General features: G+C 48.5%; 1 protein-coding gene across 2 annotated transcripts; it reads right to left on the reverse strand.

The window, feature by feature from the left end:
* Positions 1 to 1,589: 1,589 nt before the first annotated feature.
* DELE1 (DAP3 binding cell death enhancer 1) lies at positions 1,590 to 18,478 on the reverse strand. 2 transcript variants are annotated; one of them, XM_011716220.2, is made up of 13 exons: positions 18,321 to 18,478; positions 17,600 to 17,714; positions 16,788 to 16,905; positions 14,024 to 14,171; positions 12,561 to 12,719; positions 12,228 to 12,334; positions 12,029 to 12,125; positions 8,863 to 9,005; positions 7,865 to 8,023; positions 7,677 to 7,769; positions 4,701 to 4,860; positions 2,979 to 3,218; positions 1,590 to 2,182 (listed from the first exon to the last, which is right to left on the reverse strand). In XM_011716220.2, the coding sequence occupies exons 1-12, from the start codon at positions 18,349 to 18,351 to the stop codon at positions 2,980 to 2,982; spliced, it is 1,569 nt and encodes a 522-aa protein (XP_011714522.1). In that variant the 5' UTR covers positions 18,352 to 18,478; the 3' UTR covers positions 1,590 to 2,182; position 2,979. The 2 variants fall into 2 exon arrangements, with proteins under 2 accessions (XP_011714522.1, XP_011714524.2); XM_011716222.2 differs by lacking the exon at positions 2,979 to 3,218.
* Positions 18,479 to 18,781: the final 303 nt, after the last annotated feature.

Raw genomic sequence — 18,781 nt, forward strand, 5'->3', positions numbered from 1 at the left:
ACCAAATAGCCTTGTTCTCATCGTAGTGTCAGGACTCCCTGAAAACAGCATCTCCGGATAGGGAAACTGAGGCAGTAGAGCTTCCCACAGAGGTCTCATTGGTGAGGACGCCAGGCTTTAACCCAGCATCCTGACCCAGGCTGGCCCTGCTGATGGGAGCCACCTCCCTCTCGTCCTCTCACACTTCCTCTGGGGCACTGATGATGAGTCATTAATAACAGAATTTTAATGGCAAAAGCACAGCAGTCCTCAGCTCTGCCAATGAAGCCCATCCCCCTGGTGTTGGATCAAGACCGCAGTGACTAACAGCCAAGGATTTTTGGTCCCTTGACAACACCTTTCTCACAACTCTGCCATCCTTCTCTTTCCACAGGAGAGGCCCTTCCTTTTTAAATTGGAGAGCTTAAAAATATCCTACCCCTAACCTTTGGTACCCCAAATTGAATCAGTATTTAGCTCAGTAGTGACTGAGTGGGAGGGAAAGCCATTCAGGGAGGGCTGCATGTGGCCTTCACCACAGGACCCCGAGTGTCCAGACTGTGAACCAGCCCTTGGCCCCGGCTATGGCTACAAGGCAGTAGTCAGAAAATCCAAAATGACCACAGAGGGGAGGAGGCTGGGGAGTGGCTCCACAGGGAGGGCACACAGTGACACTTCATGCAGAGGGTGCCCCAGGAAGGCTCAAAAGCAATCTGTAGGGAAACAGGCTCTGGGCTCAACTCAGTGAGGGAAAACATTGGGTTAACCGAGTTCTTTACTGGAGGACTTCTTGGAACCTCAAATATGCTGATGTATATTGTGAATCTATAAAAAGGGGACGTCTGGTACAGCGTTTCCCAAACTTATTTAACCACAGAAACCTTTTTTTGTTTGTTTTTTGGCAGAGAGCTTAGTGCACGCACAGCTTAAAACCCTGAGTTTGAAACCTCAGGTTTCCTACCCTGCACGGGGGGCCTTGCACTCAGTGCTGGGGACACTGGAATACAAAGATAAGATCCCTGCTCCCAAGGAGTGCCATCTGTGGAAGGTGGCCATGTGCAGGGTCCAATAGCGGTGAGCCAGTGTGCAGGGAAGCCCTGAAAAGGAGGCAGGGAGCAGGTGAGGAGCTGGAGCTAGAGGACACTTGGGCTCCCCAGGTGAAAGGGAGGTGCTAGGAAAGTGTGGCAGGACCACTTAGAAGTTGGGAGAGGTGGGGTGGGAAGCAGAGAGGGAAATGTGGACAACTCTCCCCCCTCAAATCTTCTTGCCTTTGAATTGGCCAAGCTGGTTGGTCTCCACTCAAACAGTCACGGGATTGTGAGGAGTGGGCCCTCTATCCCTCCCAGCCCCCACCCTCAACCACATCTATGCTATTCAACTTGGGCGAACATCCAGAAGCCAGGGAATAGCTATTCACAAACTCAGTAATTGGACTCATTAGCGTTGACTCAGAAATCTTTTTTTTCCCTAAGTCTCTCTCTTAGAGAAGCTTTTAAGATCCTTTAAATTGGTTAATGGAGAGTTTAGAGATGAGGACGGAGCCTCGGCTTTCAGCTCCCCCTGCCCGTCTACCTGGCTCTTCCCAACATACTCAAGGGCAAGAGTGATGATATAATCCAGTATCTGTTTTATTAAACACCTAGACATTTCTGGCACACGTTTCCCAAACGGGGACCTCAAAATCACACTCTCCAGCTCTAGGACTCCTAGCATTCAATCTACATTTACTCTCCCATGACTAGGACAGTCATAATGCTTTCACATAAAATTGCAGTCTGAACTGATGGACAAGAACCCTGGGCCAGGAGTCAGGAGGCCCAGGTCCTCATCCTGGCCCAGCAACTCATAAAGTCATGCAACCATGAGCATCACTGCCTCCCGGGCCAAAGTGAGCACAAAGGTCCTCTCTGTGGTGAAATGCCCTTGCATTTGTCTTGTAAGGTAGGAAGGCAGACACCATTGCCTTTGGTATACAACTGAGGAAGCAATATAGAGTCAGGTCACTGCTTCAAGGTGACATGGCCAGGCAAGTGGCAGAGCCAGACCTGGGTCTTCACATACTTTCCTCTTCTTGATTGTACTGGCGCAGGTGCTTAGGGTTTGGGGGAAGGTGGGTGGGGAACCGGCCTCTTCTTCGGGACTCAAGTTGTGATCTCTCTCTGAGAACCCACAGGCTCCATCTTTAGGGCTGAGGTGAGAAGTTCTGAAAGTCAAGCAGACACATCCAGGCATTTGGGCAAGAAACGTCTTCCTTCCAAATCAAAGGTGAAATGAAAATGATTACGAGCCCATGGGGGATGAATAGAGGTGAATGGTGGAGCTAGTCTTGAGGATGGCCTAATTCAGTATTTTTAAGTGCCAGCCATTCACAGAACCGCCCCTATGATTTTTGCTCCCTCTCTGGACCTGTGCCCCCTTTTACGTTGTTTTTCTTTAAACTGATTCACTTTTTTTTTTACAGTTAGCTTTATCCTAGACAGAACATCTGCCAAACTACACAGCTCAATATGCTAGTCATATTTTTATATTATACATTAAATATGTAACTACTGAAATAGAAAATATTAATTTGAATACCACCTAAAATCTTCTTGTGAACCAGGGATACACACATCAGACATTGGCAAACAGCAGTACAGGATTAAGTGTGAGAAAACCAAGGCATAGGAAGGGAGAAGGTAAGTTATTTGCTCAAAGACAAAGGCTAAGGTGCGCACAAGGGTCTCTGGACCCTTCAGTAGGGCTTTTCATAGGTCACTGAATGCATCCTTTGGTGCACAGACCAGAAATGACTGTGGATGCATCCAAGGCTCATCTGTGAGGCTACCAAGTGCGGGGGAAGATCAGTCACTTACTAGCCATGTACGTGAAATTGCTTGGGAACCTAAACTCCTGCTGTAATTTCTACCTGGAAAGGGTTACTGATGCTTTATTTTTGTTATCCAACCTCCTGCTCCCTCTGGCCCCTAAGAGGCACCACGGACTATGTTTTATCTCACCTTAGCCAAAACCTAGTCTTACAACACTCCCTTCCAGTGGGTAGGGGGGTGGGAGGATAGCCCTGCTGGAGGATTCCAGGCTGGCTCCGAGATGCCCACTTCTGCAGAGGAGGCCAAGGTTCCCTGTGCTCGAGGCATGTGGTAGGCGTGAGGTTCCTGCTAGCAGGGTGTTCAAGCTGCAGAGGGAGGGGCTGGAGAAAGACTTCAGTCCTGTAACTGTCAGGTCGCTGGGCCCTGGGGCTACAAGAAGAGGTGAGAGCAACTCTTACTCATGCTGTACATTCTTGGACTCCGACTTTGGAGCCAGCACTTCTTCAAGGGCTTGGTTCCCCAGGCATTGTTAACTCCCAACCCCAGTGACTCATGAGTGAGCAGGGCTCTCAGAGCCCTAGAAGGGTAATTCAGGCAATCTTGGGATATTGTCTCTCCTACAAAATCATCAGAGCAGCTACCACTTGTTCAATACCTACTGTGCTGTCAGGCTGTGCTAAGTCCCTTAGAGTCATCTCATTTAACCCTATGACAATCTAATGAGTTAGGTGCTACCATTACCTTCATTTTTAGAGGTGAAGAAACTGAGGCACAAAGCCATGGAGTCCAAGTTCAGTGACAGTGGGGGTTAAAACTCAGGTTTGACTGGGCGCAGTGGCTCACACCTGTAATCCCAGCACTTTGGGAGGCCGAGACGAGTGGATCGCCTGAGGTCAGGAGTTTGAAACCAGCCTGGCCAACATGGTGAAATCCCGTCTCTACTAAAAATACAAAAAATTAGCCGGGTATTGTGGTGGGTGCCTGTAATCCCAGCTACTCGGGATACTGAGGCAGGAGAATCACTTGAACCTGGGAGGCAGAGGTTGCAGTGAGCTGAGATCATGCCATTGCACTCCAGCCTGGGCAACAAGAGTGAAACACCATCTCGAATAAAAATTAAAAAAAAAAAACAAAACAACTCAGGTTTGTCGTTTGTCTGACTCCAAAAGCCGCATTCTTTTTTTTTTTTTTTTTTTGAGATGGAGTCTCACTCTGCCGCCCAGGCTAGAGTGCAGTGGCGCGACCTCGGCTCACTGCAAGCTCCGCCTCCCGGGTTTACGCCATTCTCCTGCCTCAGCCTCCTAAGTAGCTAGGACTACAGGCGCCCGCCACCTCGCCCGGCTAGTTTTTTGTATTTTTTTAGTAGAGATGGGGTTTCACCGTGTTAGCCAGGATGGTCTCGATCTCTTGACCTCGTGATCCTCCCGTCTCGGCCTCCCAGAGTGCTGGGATTACAGGCTTGAGCCACTGCGCCCAGCCTGGTTTGTTTTTTTTTGAGACGGGGTCTCGCTCTGTTGCCCAGGCCGGAGTGCAGTGGCGCAACCTCGGCTCACCGCAAGGTCCGCCTCCCGGGTTCACGCCATTCTCCTGCCTCAGCCTCCTGAGTAGCTGGGACCACAGGCACCGCTAACCACGCCCGACTAATTTTTTTTTTTATTTTTAATAGAGACGGGGTTTCACTATGTTAGCCAGGAGGGTCTCGATCTCCTGACCTCGTGATCCGCCAGTCTTGGCCTTGCAAAGTGCTGGGATTACAGGCGTGAGCCACCGTGCCCGTCCCCAAAAGCTGTGTTCTTAGACACCACTGGGGTTGGAAATGACTAGGAGACCAGAGACTACTGCTATCTACTACTCTGTCACAGAGTACTGAGCTCAGGGAATGAACCTGTTGGCTTGGACTTGGGTCTGTACCTGCAGCCTCCATGGAAAAGAGGGCTTGCAGCCTCTCCTGGGCGGCCTCATTTCCCAGAGCTGCTGACTGCCGGTAACATCTCAAGGCCTCTCGCAGATTCCTCTGCACACCAAGGCCTTTCTCATAGCAAATTCCAAGGTGGTACCTGCTCTGTGAGTCCTAAGGAGAAAATGGACAAACAGATACACACATGCAAGAATGAGGAACTGAAACGCTAAGGCAGGAGGAAAGTGAAGTCAGGCATGCTGGGACTTCATCCATGCAGGAACAAGACCCAGCCTTGGCCCGTCCCATAACAAGGGATCTCAACTATGAAACGCCAGAGGCTCAGAGCTCACCCAACACAAAGGAGAGGGGGATCCCTCCACCCAGGGAGATTCCAGCCAGGGCAGTGTGGAGGCTTCTCTTGCACAGGGTGGCTGAAAGCATGCACAAGGAAGACTATAGGAAACAGCCCAGTTACAGGAAACCTGGGAGTCGGGCTCCTACGTTGCCCTGAAACAGCAAGGAGGCAAGGGTGGAGGGTTGTCTTCCCAAAGGCCCTGTGCCTTCCTGAATCTCTGCCTGGGAGGGCTGACAGAAAAAGCAATTCTTCTCTAAAAAGCTATGCTCGGCCTGGGCGCAGTGGCTCACACCTGTAATCCCAGCACTTTGGGAGGCCAAGGTGGTCAGATCACGAGGTCAGGATTTGGAGACCAGGCTGCCCAACATAGTGAAACCCCGTCTCTATTAAAAATACAAAAAAAATTAGGCAGGTGTGGTGGTATGTACCTGTAATCCTAACTACTCAGGAGGCTGAGGCAGGAGAATCGTGTGAACCCAGGAGGCGGTGGTTGCAGTGCGCCAAGATCACGCCACTGCACTCCAGCCAGGGCAACAGTGCAAGACTCCATGTCAAAAAATAAAAAATAAAAAAAAATAAAGCCATGCTCTTTGCCCCAGCTCTGGATCCTCGATTCTCTCTCCTCTCACTGAGAACTATGCTCCTGGTAGGAATAGGCTCAGGTAGGTAGAGGTAGAGGCTGGGTGTCCAGCTGCACAGCCAGACTGTCTGTGCTCCCATCACAGCTCTACCATTTACCAGCTGTGTTAACTCAGGCATGTGACTCTAACTCATGGTGCCTCAGTTTCCTCACCTATAAAGTGGGATACTAGTAGCACCTACTTTATTAGGTTGTTGCAAGGATTAAATACACTATATAAAAAGTGCTTACATTCACTATACGAATCATATTCACTCTCCCAATTAAAAAAACAAAACAGGCCAGGTGTGGTGGCTCATGCCTGTAATCCCAGCACTTTGGGAGGCCAAGGAGGGCGGATCACGAGGTCAGGAGATCGAGAACATCCTGGCTAACACGGTGAAACCTTGTCTCTACTAAAAATACAAAAAAATTAGCCAGGCATGGTGGCGGGCACCTGTAGTCCCAGCTACTTGGGAGGCTGAGACAGGAGAATGGCCTGAACCCAGGAGGCAGAGCTTCCAGTGAGCCGAGCCCGCACCACTACACTCCAGCCTGGGCGACGGAGTGAGACTCTGTCTCAAAAAAAAAAAAGAAAAAAGAAAAAAGAAAAAAAACCGAAACAAAACAAAACATTATTGACTCCCAACCATGGTCCCATTTCTCTTCTACCCTCCGCAGTCAAATTTCTGGGAAGAGTTGTCTACACATTCTCCCCCTACTTCTATAACACACGGCAGACTCATGCCTACAGACCAGGTTACAACATAGCAGTGGACACATGTGAGGCCAAAACACCACCCCTGCATCGCTGCTCAGTACCAACCCAGAAAGATACAATTCCCTGTGGGGTGGAAGAGTGTCAGGTCTGAGTCCCAATACAGTGTCACATAGCAGGTGACAGATATCCTTTTGTGCATTTCTCCTGCTAGCATGCTGGTCTGATTATCTGGTGGATACTTGGTGGCATTGGTCCCCTTTGGACAGCTACTACAGATACTTTGGGCAACACAGAGTAGACAAGGAAAAGCATTCTGATGCCCAGGAGTTCAATGAAGCTATCAGTGTGTTGGCCAGAAAACAAAGGAAGCAGCAGTCCCCTATGTAGGGAGATTACAGTTCACGCATATATTGCTTGATTTAATCTAAGACTCCTGGTCCTTCAAGATGCAACTCAAAAGATACACTAGTCAAATACACTTGAGGAATACAGCGAATTACAGATGGCCTTTTCAGTGATCTACAGTGACATAAAGCTTTGAGACTTCCTGCATGAACTGTTTAACTCAGTACTTCCCAAACCCATCTAACCATTTTTTTTTCCTCTTACGACTTATAAACATCCCAGAGAACTAATGCTTCATGGAACACATCTGAATTGTCTGAATGCCAATGACCCCAGTTCACAAACAACCAGACATCCCCACCCACCCCAAACTGAGCAGTGTTCCCTGTTTACTGTCTCCACCTGATGCGTCTTCTGATTTCCCTGGGTTACCATCACTTGTAATGATGCGTTTTTCATGTGTACAGGTCACACAGCACTGTCACACCTGTTAGTTATCTCGGTTAGATTTTGATCCTCACAACCACCCTGTGAAGTAGTGGACACGTAAGGCAAGCATTATTATGCTGATTTTACAGAGGAGGAAACAGGTTTGAATCAAGAAGTGAGCAGGCCCAGTAGTGTGCTGGTAAATGTTGAACAACTGGCTCTCGGGGAGGGAAAAAGTTCTGCTTTGTGGCATTTAGCAATTCCTGTGGTGAAAATATTCCCACCATAGCAGATTTTAAGCCGCCAACAGCTCTCACAGCCTGGTGCAAGCCAGCTCCGGCGTTCTACTGCAGCTGCCCAAGGGTCACACAGTAAGTCAGTGACAGCTAAGGCTTGAAGCCAGGCCAAGGCTCCTATCAAACAATCTCCTCAGCACAGAAGAACTCAGTACCAGTTCCAAAATCCCTTCTCTTATCAGGCTTCATCCCCAACATGCTTGCCCACTAGAGAGCTCATACCCCATTGTTGGCTGCAAGCCAAAGATATTTCACAGCTCTTTTCTCATCCAGGTAGGGCTCCTTGGTGAAAAGCACCCCGAGGAAAGCTTGGGCCTGTGGTCAAGGAGGAAGGAAAAAAAGGCACCTTGGTCACTTTCGGGCTCCACAAGCCCCAGAGACCTTGGACAGACCCTGCCAATGGCACTCACCTCTCTCAAGCCTGAGTCTGCAGCCTGCTTCACCATGGACACTGCCCTCTGCTGCTCAGGGTTCCACAAAGAGGCTGGGTCTCGTAGTAGGCACCTGGCATAGCGGTACTGAGCCAGGCTGTGGCCCTGGCTGGCAGCCAATTGATAATAAAGGACTGCCTGGGGCAAAGGGAGAAACAGTCAGTCAGCTGGTAACTCTGTACATCTTTTTCTTTCAGTGAAATTTTTAAAAATTATTTTAATTAAATAATACATAATATAGACTAGTCAGAAAATTCAGATAAGCCAAAATTTTAAAATATAAACCAAAAATAGAAACATAAAATCCCAAGAAATTCAGCCTCCTAAAGATCATTCTTGCTTAACATTTTAGTGTATACAGCCTTGTAAATATCTTCTCACATGTATGTGTTAGACATACACATATACATTTTAGACATCTATGCATTTGCACGCACATATGTGTATGTGCGGGGGGGCAAAGAGAGAGAGACTTAGATCATACCATACATACTATACTACTTTATAACCTATTTTTTTTAACTTTAATGGTACACCATGAATGTCTTTCCCTGACATACATATCTAGCACATCATTTTAAGGCCCAAATAGATGTAATTAACCAGTTTTCTATTGAAGAAACTTTCAGGGTTTTTTGGGTTTTTCTGCCTTCACATACAACTCTAAGAAATACATTCTTATATATAACCTCTTTGTGTTCTTATCCCACTTTTTAAAAATTCATTCATCCATTCATCAAGATGCTATTCTAGGCTGAGGATATAGCTGCAAAGAAGAAAGGCAAAATCCCTGCCCTCCCTGAATTTTGAGTCTAAATTCCTGGAAGTTAGGAGCTTCTTTCTTATTTTTCCTTCGCAGCTTGGCTAGAACCAAGTGGAGAAAAGAAGCCAAACTTTCCCCCATCCCTGCCCACTGCTCATTTCTAGACATCAATCTCAGCAGCCCAGCACAGCGGGCGGGCTTGGAAGGGGAATACCTTGCTAATGTCTCTGGGGGTGCCTCTGCCGTGCTCATGACACAAGCCCGCATTGTACTGCGCTTTGCTGTAGCCGCGCGCTGCAGCTTTCTGGAAGTAAGAAAAGGCTGCCGTGTAGTCGCCACTCTTCATGTTCTCCGTCCCTGTAAGAAGGCACAGGGCACAAACACTCACAGCTTCCTCAGTGAACTTCCCCACACCCTCAGCCAGGTACCTACAGACTCCACATCTGATTCTCCTCCCTTTCTTTTTTTGTGCCAGACACTTTACATACATATATATATATATTTTTTTTTTTTTTTTTTTTGAGATGGAGTCTTGCTCTGTTGCCCAGGCTGGAATGCAGTGACACAATCTTGACTCACTACAACCTCCACCTTCTAGGTTCAAACGATTCTCCTGCCTCAGCCTCCCAAGTAGCTGGAATTACAGATGCCTGCCCCCATGCCTGGCTAACTTTTGTATTTCTAGTAGAGATTGGATTTCACCATGTTGGCAAGGCTCGTCTCAAACTCTTGACCTCAGGCGATCCACCTGCCTTGGCCTCCCACAGCGTTGGGATTACAGGCGTGAGCCACTGCGTCCAGCTCTTTGCATATATTTCTATCCTCTGAATATTTCACTGGTTTGCCATAGACAGCAGTGGGTTCTGCCCTGCTATAAACCACTCCTCCTTCTCTTGGTAATAGCATCTAGATTTCCCATTGGGAACAACCTGTCCCCTAGTGCTGTCAATCAATGTGCTTGTGTTCTTCCTAACCACGGAGGTTCCTTCTCAGGAATCTGAACCTTGATCTGGTTGGGACAAGGAGAGAAAACAGCCCTTGTAGGTTTATTCTGACAGCAGCACTCTGAAGATACTGTCTATCAGCTGCTGCCTCTTGGGTCTCTGGAGCTTCCCTGATTCCTGTCCTTTCTGAGGCTTGGCAGGTCAATAGATCCCAATAGATTCCTTTTGTGCTTAAGTTAGCCAGCGTGGGTTTAGGTTGCTCATAACCAACAAACCCTAACTGATACAAGTGATACCGTTAATCTTGTTTTATGAAGAAATTGGGAGCGGTAATACAGCAGTGTCAAGACCTGAATGCAGGCACGTCCAACTCCAAAGCCCATGCTCTTTTTATTGCCCAAACAAAGAGGAAACAGGAAAGGATCAGGGCATGGCCAATTTTCAACTCAAAGCCTTGGCTCCAACTATCTCTCCTGCCTGGGATCTCTCTTTCCACCTCCACCATCAAAGCTCCCATCCTGTGTCTGCTCTAGAACCTTCAGACCACACTCAGGCTTTAAACACTTTTTTGGCACTTACTTAATATACCAAGCCTTTTCTACAAACTAAATCATTTCAAAAGAACAAGTCCTGTCTCCTCAATTAGACTGTAAAATCCTGGAGGCAGAAGCAGAAAAAGAATGTAGAAGAAATAACTTCGCCGAGAGTGAAGGCACCATACAAATGCAAAACATGATTATGGCTTATGCTCCTTTTGTGTTCTGCCACCGTTCCAAGTGCTTGCTGAATACATGAATATATGAATGAAGGGATGGGCAAGAAAATTCTGAGAAGAGACTCTTTGCCCATCAAAATCACATAAAACTAATGAGGGAGAAACCAGGTTCCATTCAGCCAGCAGTGAATTAAACAAAGTTGCCTCCCTGCTGCCTGCAAACTCACTGTCCAGGGTTCACAGAGCCCTCTGCCATTGGGGAAAAGACTCAGGAGCGCAAAGGATCCCACCATCCTCCTGTTTCCCGCCTGGCTCATTAATATACCCAGATCCATCTACTCTCCTTGCTCTCTCCTTTCTCTCTTCTAGACCATGCCACCGACACGTTTTGTTTAGCTGTCACCAACAGCGCCTACCTGGTCTCCTTTTTCCCCTCTGGCAATCCTACAATCCATGTCTGTCTACATGGCAGCCAGAGAGATCTTTGGAAAAGTACATCAGATCATGTGACTGCCCCCTTTCCAGCTCCGGCTTAAAGCCCTCCAAAGACTTCCTGTCTCACTTAGAAAATCCACACTCTTTGCTGTAGCTCAGAAGACCTCACCTGATCTGACCCCTGCCTGCTTTTCTGGCTTTATCTCCTTCGGCCCTTCTCAAGATCTCTAAGCTCCAGCCACACTCACCTTTCTTTTGTTCCCTTAGCAATCAAAATCCAATCCTGCCTCAGGATTTTTGCGCTTACTTTTCCCACCACTTGGAAAGCTCCTTCTCCAGATTGAAACAAAAAAGGCTGTTCTTGTGACAGGTCTTAGATCAAAGGTCTTCTGCTCAGTGAGGACTTCTAAATCAAAACTACTCCTTGTTCAAGTCACTAACACATTCCTTTGTTTTATTTTCTTCATAACATCTATCAACATCTGAAATTCTCTTTTTATTTGTTTTTCAATTATTGTTTTTCTGCTCCCTGAGAATAAGGACTTTGTCTTGTAAATCACTGTATCCCCACTATCTAAAATAGGAACTGGCAAAGGGTAAATGCTCAATAAATTTGTTGTGAGTGAATCGCAGCCTCTTGCCTATCTGCTCACTAGACCCCAGCAGATGCTGTGGGGAGTCTGAGTCTCCACATTAGAAGGCCTAAAAGGAGCCTAGCTATTGCAGAGACCAGGACAAACGGTGGAAGGGTGTTTGGAGTCCCCACATGAGGGTAAGAGGTTCCTGTTCACACACTGAGGGTCTGCTCCAAACCCCAGGAGCCTGTTCTTTCCTAAGTGTGGCAGAGAATGCTGTGTGCCCTCCAAGATGTATTTTCTCCTTCATACACAGTAACTACTCTCCTCGGTGGCGAGGTGTGGCCATGTGCCTACATTCTGGATAAGGATTTGTGCAACGTCTAGATTAAAGGGAAGGAGTGATCCTTTAGCGTCCCGACCTTGCCCCTTCCAGCTGGCTAGAATACGGACAGGAGGACAGGAGCTGAAACTACCAAACTGCGCCTCAAGTTGGGAGCCAGTTTTAAAATGGCAGGACACATCTGCGTAAGAATGGGTCCCTGCCACGCCAGATTTAGTCTACCTGCCTGGGACCAAATAAAATCTCCCTACCTGGGAGAAAATAAAATCTCTCATTTAAGCCACTCCCTATCCTGACTATATCTGACCTACCCCATACCCTTTCCATTTTCCCACCCTCCTGCCTTGAGGCAGGGTCCATTTGGTTACCCAGGAAGTTGAAAGCGATGGAAACACTGAGCTGGAAGATCTGCTGAAAGGAAGTCACAGCCTCCTCAAGGGAAAGAGTTTTTGATTTATCTTGTTCCTGGAAAAGAAATATAAAGACTTACCAAGGGATGGTTTACTGGGATTGCCACCTGCCCAAGAGAATGTTATGAGGAGCCAGGTGGCCAAATCTGGATAATACCTTTTCACCAGTGGGCTGAGGCTGGGCTGGTTTTGCCTTGGACTCGATGCTGCCACTGGCATGCAGGAAGCCAAAATCACTGGGACCTGCAAGGGAAAGGCCGACACCTGGCCAGGGCAAAGGAGAAAGTTGTACTTCTTTTCTCCGACTCTTCCAATCTACCCAGGCTTTCCATCCAGCACCCTCACCAGGAACCGAAATAACCCTGAATCACCTCACAAGGCATGGGACCTCACAGGAATGCCAATTCCCTTCACAGCAACCAACATCCCTCTGCCCAGTTTGCCACCACCACCCCCTGCCTTCTGCTGATTCCATGAGGCAGGGACATACCTTCCTCAGAGGGGTCCTGAGGACGAGCTGCTCTCAAGGAGTTGTGTGAGAAGTTCTGGGGCTGAGCTGAGGCTTCTTCCTGGCCAAGCCTGGGCTCCCTGAGGCCAGTGTGCCTGGGAGCTGGGCAATCAGGGCTGGGGAGGACGTGTTGTCGCAGTGCTGGAAAGAGACAGCAAGAGTAGTCAGGTCTGGGCCAGGCACAGTGGCTCACACCTATAATCCCAGCACTTTGGGAGGCCTAGGCGGGTGGATCACCTGAGGTCAGCAGCTCAAGACCAGCCTAGCCAACATGGTGAAACCCCATCTGTACTAAAAATACAAAAATTAGCGGGTTGCAGTAGCACACACCTGTAATCCCAGCTACTCAGGAGGCTGAGGCAGGAAAATTGCTTGAACTCAGGAGGCGGAGGGTGCAGTGAGCCAAGATCACGCCACTACTCCAGCCTGAGTGAGAGCAAAACTCTGTCTCAAAAGAAAAAAAAAAGAGTGATCAGGTCAGAAGAGGATCAGTGCAGGCTGCTCGGGCTTGACTGAGTCCTCCCTGAGGTTTTAGAGGCCATAGGAAGAATTTTGAAACTCCTGTGATACTTCCTTCACATTCCTCCTCCTCTGTTTCCTTGGCTTCCCTCCAAAGGAGTCTAGAGGGGCCTGTATTTGTGCTGATCTCCCACCCTAAGCATCAATCAATCCTCTGCCTAAATTCTTCAGTGGCAGGGAGGCACCTACCTTACTCACTGTTGTAGCCCCAGTACCTAGCACTTTCTTTGATATCAATATTGCCAATGATTATCATCATAATAAGGATAAGAACTAATGCTTAAACTAATAATTACTACACACTTACTATGTGCCAGGCACTGCCCTAAGTCCTTGACATGTACTAACTCATTTAGTCCTCCCAAGAAACCTATGGGGTGGGTTTTATTATTACCCCAATTTATAGATGAAGAAACTGAGGCAGAAGGAAGTTAAAAGTGACTTGTTTAGGGACATAAGACTAGTATGCAGCAGTTTTGGGATTTGAACCTCTAGAATCTGACTCTAGAGGTTCATATTCTAGGCTATGTTCAGTGTTCAGACACTAGGCTATGTTGCCTCTGCACCATGGCACATAATAGGTGCTCAATAAAGATTCATTTATTGATGAATGACTGAGTGACTGACCAGAGAATAATTTAACTGGTTGAATGTGGGCCAGGAAGCCACACCCAGAATCTAAAGTAGTCTGGACCCTGCGGGGCTCCCTTGGTTGGAGGTGATGGGAGGAAATGGAAAGATACTGAGGGGTAGGTGTGGCCCACACCCTGGGTGGATAGAACTTCCCCACATTCCTCTTCCTCTGACTTCAGATAGGAAAAGCAAGGAGCTGCTGATGGCTCTTTTCCTGAGGTGTGTCCAGAGACGCTTCCTGGCCCAGAGAAACTCCCAGCCCAGCCCTCCTGTCCCCAGGACTGAGAACTCACAGGAGCAGGGGTGCCACAAGGGAGATGAGAGGAAACGGTCCAGGGGACTGTGCCAGGAGCAGTGTTCTACCCGCGGAGGTCCTGCTGGCAGGGATGCCCGGAAGTGGATCTGCCTTGCCAGCTGCAGGGCCAGCACGGCCAAAGTGCCCTGGGAAAGACAGCACATTAAGGACACGGTCCTTCACCAGTCAACTCCATCAGACCCGGCCTTACACAGAAACATCACTTCCTCAGGAAATCCAGGTGGCGCAGCTCCCCGACTACAAACTTTCCCAACACCCTAACTTCTCTGGAGCCCTGACCACACCGGCATTTAAACAATCATCTCCACAGTTATTTATCTAAGGTCTGTCTCTCCTGTTAGTCTATAAGCACAACATGGGCAGGGGCCATGTATGTTTCACTCACCAATGTATCTCTGGTGCAAAAGTATAGCACAGTGCTAAAATATAGTACGGACCTAATAAGTACAAACTGAATAAATGCTTGATCAAGTGACTAAATAAGCAAAGACTAGGCAGGCAAAAAGATAATGGGGTAGGTTGGCACCTAGTTGCAAATATAGCAACAGGTCAGAGTTCCTCATTAGGTTCTCTTTCCAGTCTTGCACAACCCCTCCCTCCACCAACTCCCATTCCCCTAATCAAGTCATCCCAGCACACACACATCTCCAGGTGTAAGCTTTGTAAAGGTGTTTCTTCTCTGACAGGTCTGCAGAAGACCTGAGCTAGCTCTTATCCCAGAGACTGCTTGGTTTTCCCTGTCTCCCGTCTCCTTGTGTTACGCTTAAGAAGGTTGCCTCAGGGTCGGGCGCAGTGGCTCATGCCTGTAATCCCAGCACTTGGGAAGCTGATGCAGGCGGATCACTTAAGGCCAGGAATTCAAGACTGGCCAACATGGAGAAACTCCATTCTACTAAAAAATACAAGAATTGGCTGGGTGTGGTGGCGCACACCTGTAATCCCAGCCACTCAGGAGGCTGAGGCATGAAAATTGCTTGAACCTGGGAAGCAGAGGATGCAGTAAGCCAGGATTGCACCACTGCAGTCCAGACTAAAAAAACACTGAGGTTGATCCAGATACTTACTTGTTGCTACAGGCACTGCATACAATAGCAAGTAAGACAGACATGGTTTCTGCCCTCATGAAGTTTATACCTTGTGTTTAAAAAGACAACACACAAGTACAGAGAGAAATGAATACAATAACTACTAATGATGCTAAATGCCAAGAAGGAAACCAATCAGGGAGCTACACAGAGCATAAGAGGGGTCCTGACAAGACAAGGAGTCAGGGAAAGCTTCTCTGTGGGGGTGACATGTGAGATAAGGCCAGAAGAAAAGGCACCAGCATTGTGAAGAACAGAGACAAGTATCTATGGTACTGAGGACAGCTTGCAGACCCTTTCATATGAGCAGTAGTGACAGAGCACAGGGATGGCATTGGGACTTCTGGAATCCAGGCCCACTTCCTACTTCTCACTATGGGACAGCCCTAGGGCTCAGATCTTCTCTGGCAACACGGGAAAATGCTCCTCTCTTCAGGGTGTGATATGGCCTTAGTACACAGCTTCTCAGAGAGAGGTAACCCTGTCATGGAGACACCCCAGGCTCAGCTCTGCTGATGTCACCAATTTGCAGATTGAGAAAGCCAAGGGTCACAGAGGTCAAGTCATTTGTCCAAAGTACACAGCATGAAAGCAGCAGGGATGAGCTGTGACAAACATGAGAGTGATGTGTGTGTCAACTTCATTCAGAAGACCTCATAAGCAGAACTTTTACCTGGAGCGTTGCCTGAAAAGCAAAGACTCTGCCCTATGAGACCTAGTATTCACTACTAAGAATCTGACCTTATAGATCAGTTTCAACAAATATCTATTGAGTAACTATTATGGGCTAGGCTCTGTATTAGATGCAGCAACCAAGCAGTAGAACATGAACTCCAGGGTTAAATCTGGCTCCTCCACTTAACAGGTATGAGACCCTATGCATGTTACCTAATATTGCAGAGCCTGAGGTTCCTCATCTGTAAAAAGAAGGTGATATTTCCCTTGTAAAAATTTTGTAATGATTACACAAGATAATGCATGTATAAAACTTTACATTAATAACTAATGCTATGAGGGCGCAGTGGCTCACGCCTATAATCCCAGCACTTTGGGAGGCCGGGGTGGGTGAATCAGTAGGTCAGGAATTCGAGACTAGCCTGGCCAAAATGGCGAAACCCCATCTCTACTAAAAACACAAAACTTAGCCAGACGTGGTGGCACGTGCCTGTAATCCCAGCTACTTGGGAGGCTGAGGCAGGAGAATTGCTTGAACCAGGGAGACAGAGGTTGCAGTGAGCCAAGATCATGCCACTGCACTTCAGCCTGGGTGACAGAGCAAGACTCCATCTCAGAAAAAAATAAAACTAATTAAAAAATAAATAATTTACAAAATGATGCAATGTACTATTATTTATTATAAAATCCATGAAGGCAAGAATATATCTATCTTGTTCTCTGCTATGTGTGTAGTGCCTAGCAAAAATGCCTGGCCCAGAGAAGGTGTTATATAAACGTTTACTGAATGAAATGAGGAAAACATACATGGCGGGGGTGGGGAAAGTGGCAATATCTACTTGAATATGCTCCAATATCATGGGTTGCTTGTTAAATGGACACAGTGATTCCCTAGCCCTTGTTTCCAGGGTAGGCTGTATATCCATGCAGGATCATTCTCATCTACACTGAAGGTCAAGGACAAGGCTGGGGAAGCCTTACCCAAGATATGGCATCCCACAGGGTGTTCGGGGAGACACGGGCAGATATCCATTGGAAGGCATCCTTCCATCCATGGGACCTTGGACCCCCACTCGTGCCTGGGCCATGTGGACCTGACCTAGATGATGAAATAAGAGGCTGTCAAGTAGGGGCAAAGGGAGACCAGGGACTGGGCGTGGTGGCTCACGCCTGTAATCCCAGCACTTTGGGAGGCTGAGGTGGGTGGATCACGAGGTCACGAGTTCAAGACCAGCCTGGTCAAGATGGTGAAACCCCGTCTCTACTAAAAATATAAAAATTGGCTGGGCGCAGTGGCTCACATCTGTAATCCCAGCACTATGAGAGGCTGAGGCAAGCGGATCACAAGATCAGGAGATCAAGACCATCCTGGCTAACATGGTGAAACCCTGTGTCTATTAAAAATACAAAAAAAAATTAGCTGGGCGTGATGGTACACGCCTGAAATCCCAGCTACTTGGGAGAATCGCTTGAACCCAGGAGGCGGAGGTTGCAGCGCGCCGAGATAGCGCCACTGCACTCCAGCCTGGGCGACAGAGCGAGACTCCGTCTCAAAAAAATAAAATAAAATAAAATAAAAATTAGCAGGGCGTGGGGACTGGTGCCTGTAATCCCAGCTACTCGGGAGGCTGAGGCAGCAAATTGCTTGAACCCGGGAGGCGGAGATTGCAGTGAGCCGAGATTGCGCCGCTGCACTCCAGCCTTGGCGACAGAATATGACTCTGTCTCAAAAAAAAAAAAAAAAAGGGGGGAGACCAGGGGAGGAAATGAGTGGCAAAATGGCAGTATCTTACCTGTCAAGGTTAGGCACAGGAACCAGCAAAGTGGAGGAGGTAGTCTGAGGCCCATCTGGGCTGGTGGACTTAGGAGTCACCCTCCAGAGGCTAGGTCCCAGCGAACGGGGAATAGCTGAAGAGAACAACCAAAACTCAGGCACCTCAACAAGAACCCAGGAATCACTGTCATCTGCCTCAGCAGAGGTTCTTAAACATGGATACACATGGGAATCTTTTATCTACTACAGATTCTAGGGTAGTACCCCAGAACCAATAAACTAAGATTTCTCAGGGTAGAGCATCCACATTTTTTTTAAGCACCCATGTTTCTGCTGCTCTCCTATGGATGCCAACCACTTTTCTAAGATAACCAAACGTTCATACACATACTTTCACTAATGTTTGCGTCTCTTTGTCTCTAAACCCCTCCTCTCTTCACTGGCTATGCCTACTCCATTGGCCCCTAATCGTCTTTCATTTATTCAGTCCACCATCTCCTGCCATTGGACTCCACCCCCTCCCAACAGTCCCACCATCTCCTTGGACTCCACCGTCTTCTCGCTAGGCCCACCCACATCTCAAATTCCAACAATCCCTGACTTCCCCGCCCTCTTTCAGGCCCCACCTTCCTTAGCTCTAACCCCGCCCACGATCGCTTCGGCCGTTTCCTCGGGCCCGCCCCCACTCCAGTTCGGTCTTTGCGGCCTAGAGTGATGCTGGCTGCTGGGACGTCCCTTACCTCGGCCCAGGAGTCCCGGGAGGCGCCACATGTCGCTGCCGGCACCATAGAGAGCTCGCAGCCGAAAGGGCGAGGCCAAACCTCGGGACAGCGGCTACAGAGGCCGCTGCAGTGCCCCGAGCGGCCGAGTCCCCGAGGAAGCTTTGAGCCGGCCAATTAGAAGGGAGCCCAGCCGGAAAGACGGCGCTACAGGGAGGAAGTGCAGGGCGGAGGCGTATTCCGGGCCAGCGGGGAGGTGACTTGCCGCAAGGGCATGGGGATGTGGGACCGGGCTTCCGCGGGGGATGTCCTTGGCGTTCCCAAGCAGAGGCTGGGGACCGCAAGTGGCGAAGCGAGCCGCTCGGAAGCGGGAACCTTGAGAAGCGGTGCTGGAGCGACTTCGGGGGAGCAAGAGGACCTTGCAGATCGTGAGGCCGCGAACGAGGAAAGGCTTCCCCAGGCCCTAGGCTTGAAGAGGTGGG

Source organism: Macaca nemestrina, chromosome 6, assembly GCF_043159975.1.
Source record: "Macaca nemestrina isolate mMacNem1 chromosome 6, mMacNem.hap1, whole genome shotgun sequence".
Lineage (NCBI taxonomy): Eukaryota > Metazoa > Chordata > Mammalia > Primates > Cercopithecidae > Macaca > Macaca nemestrina.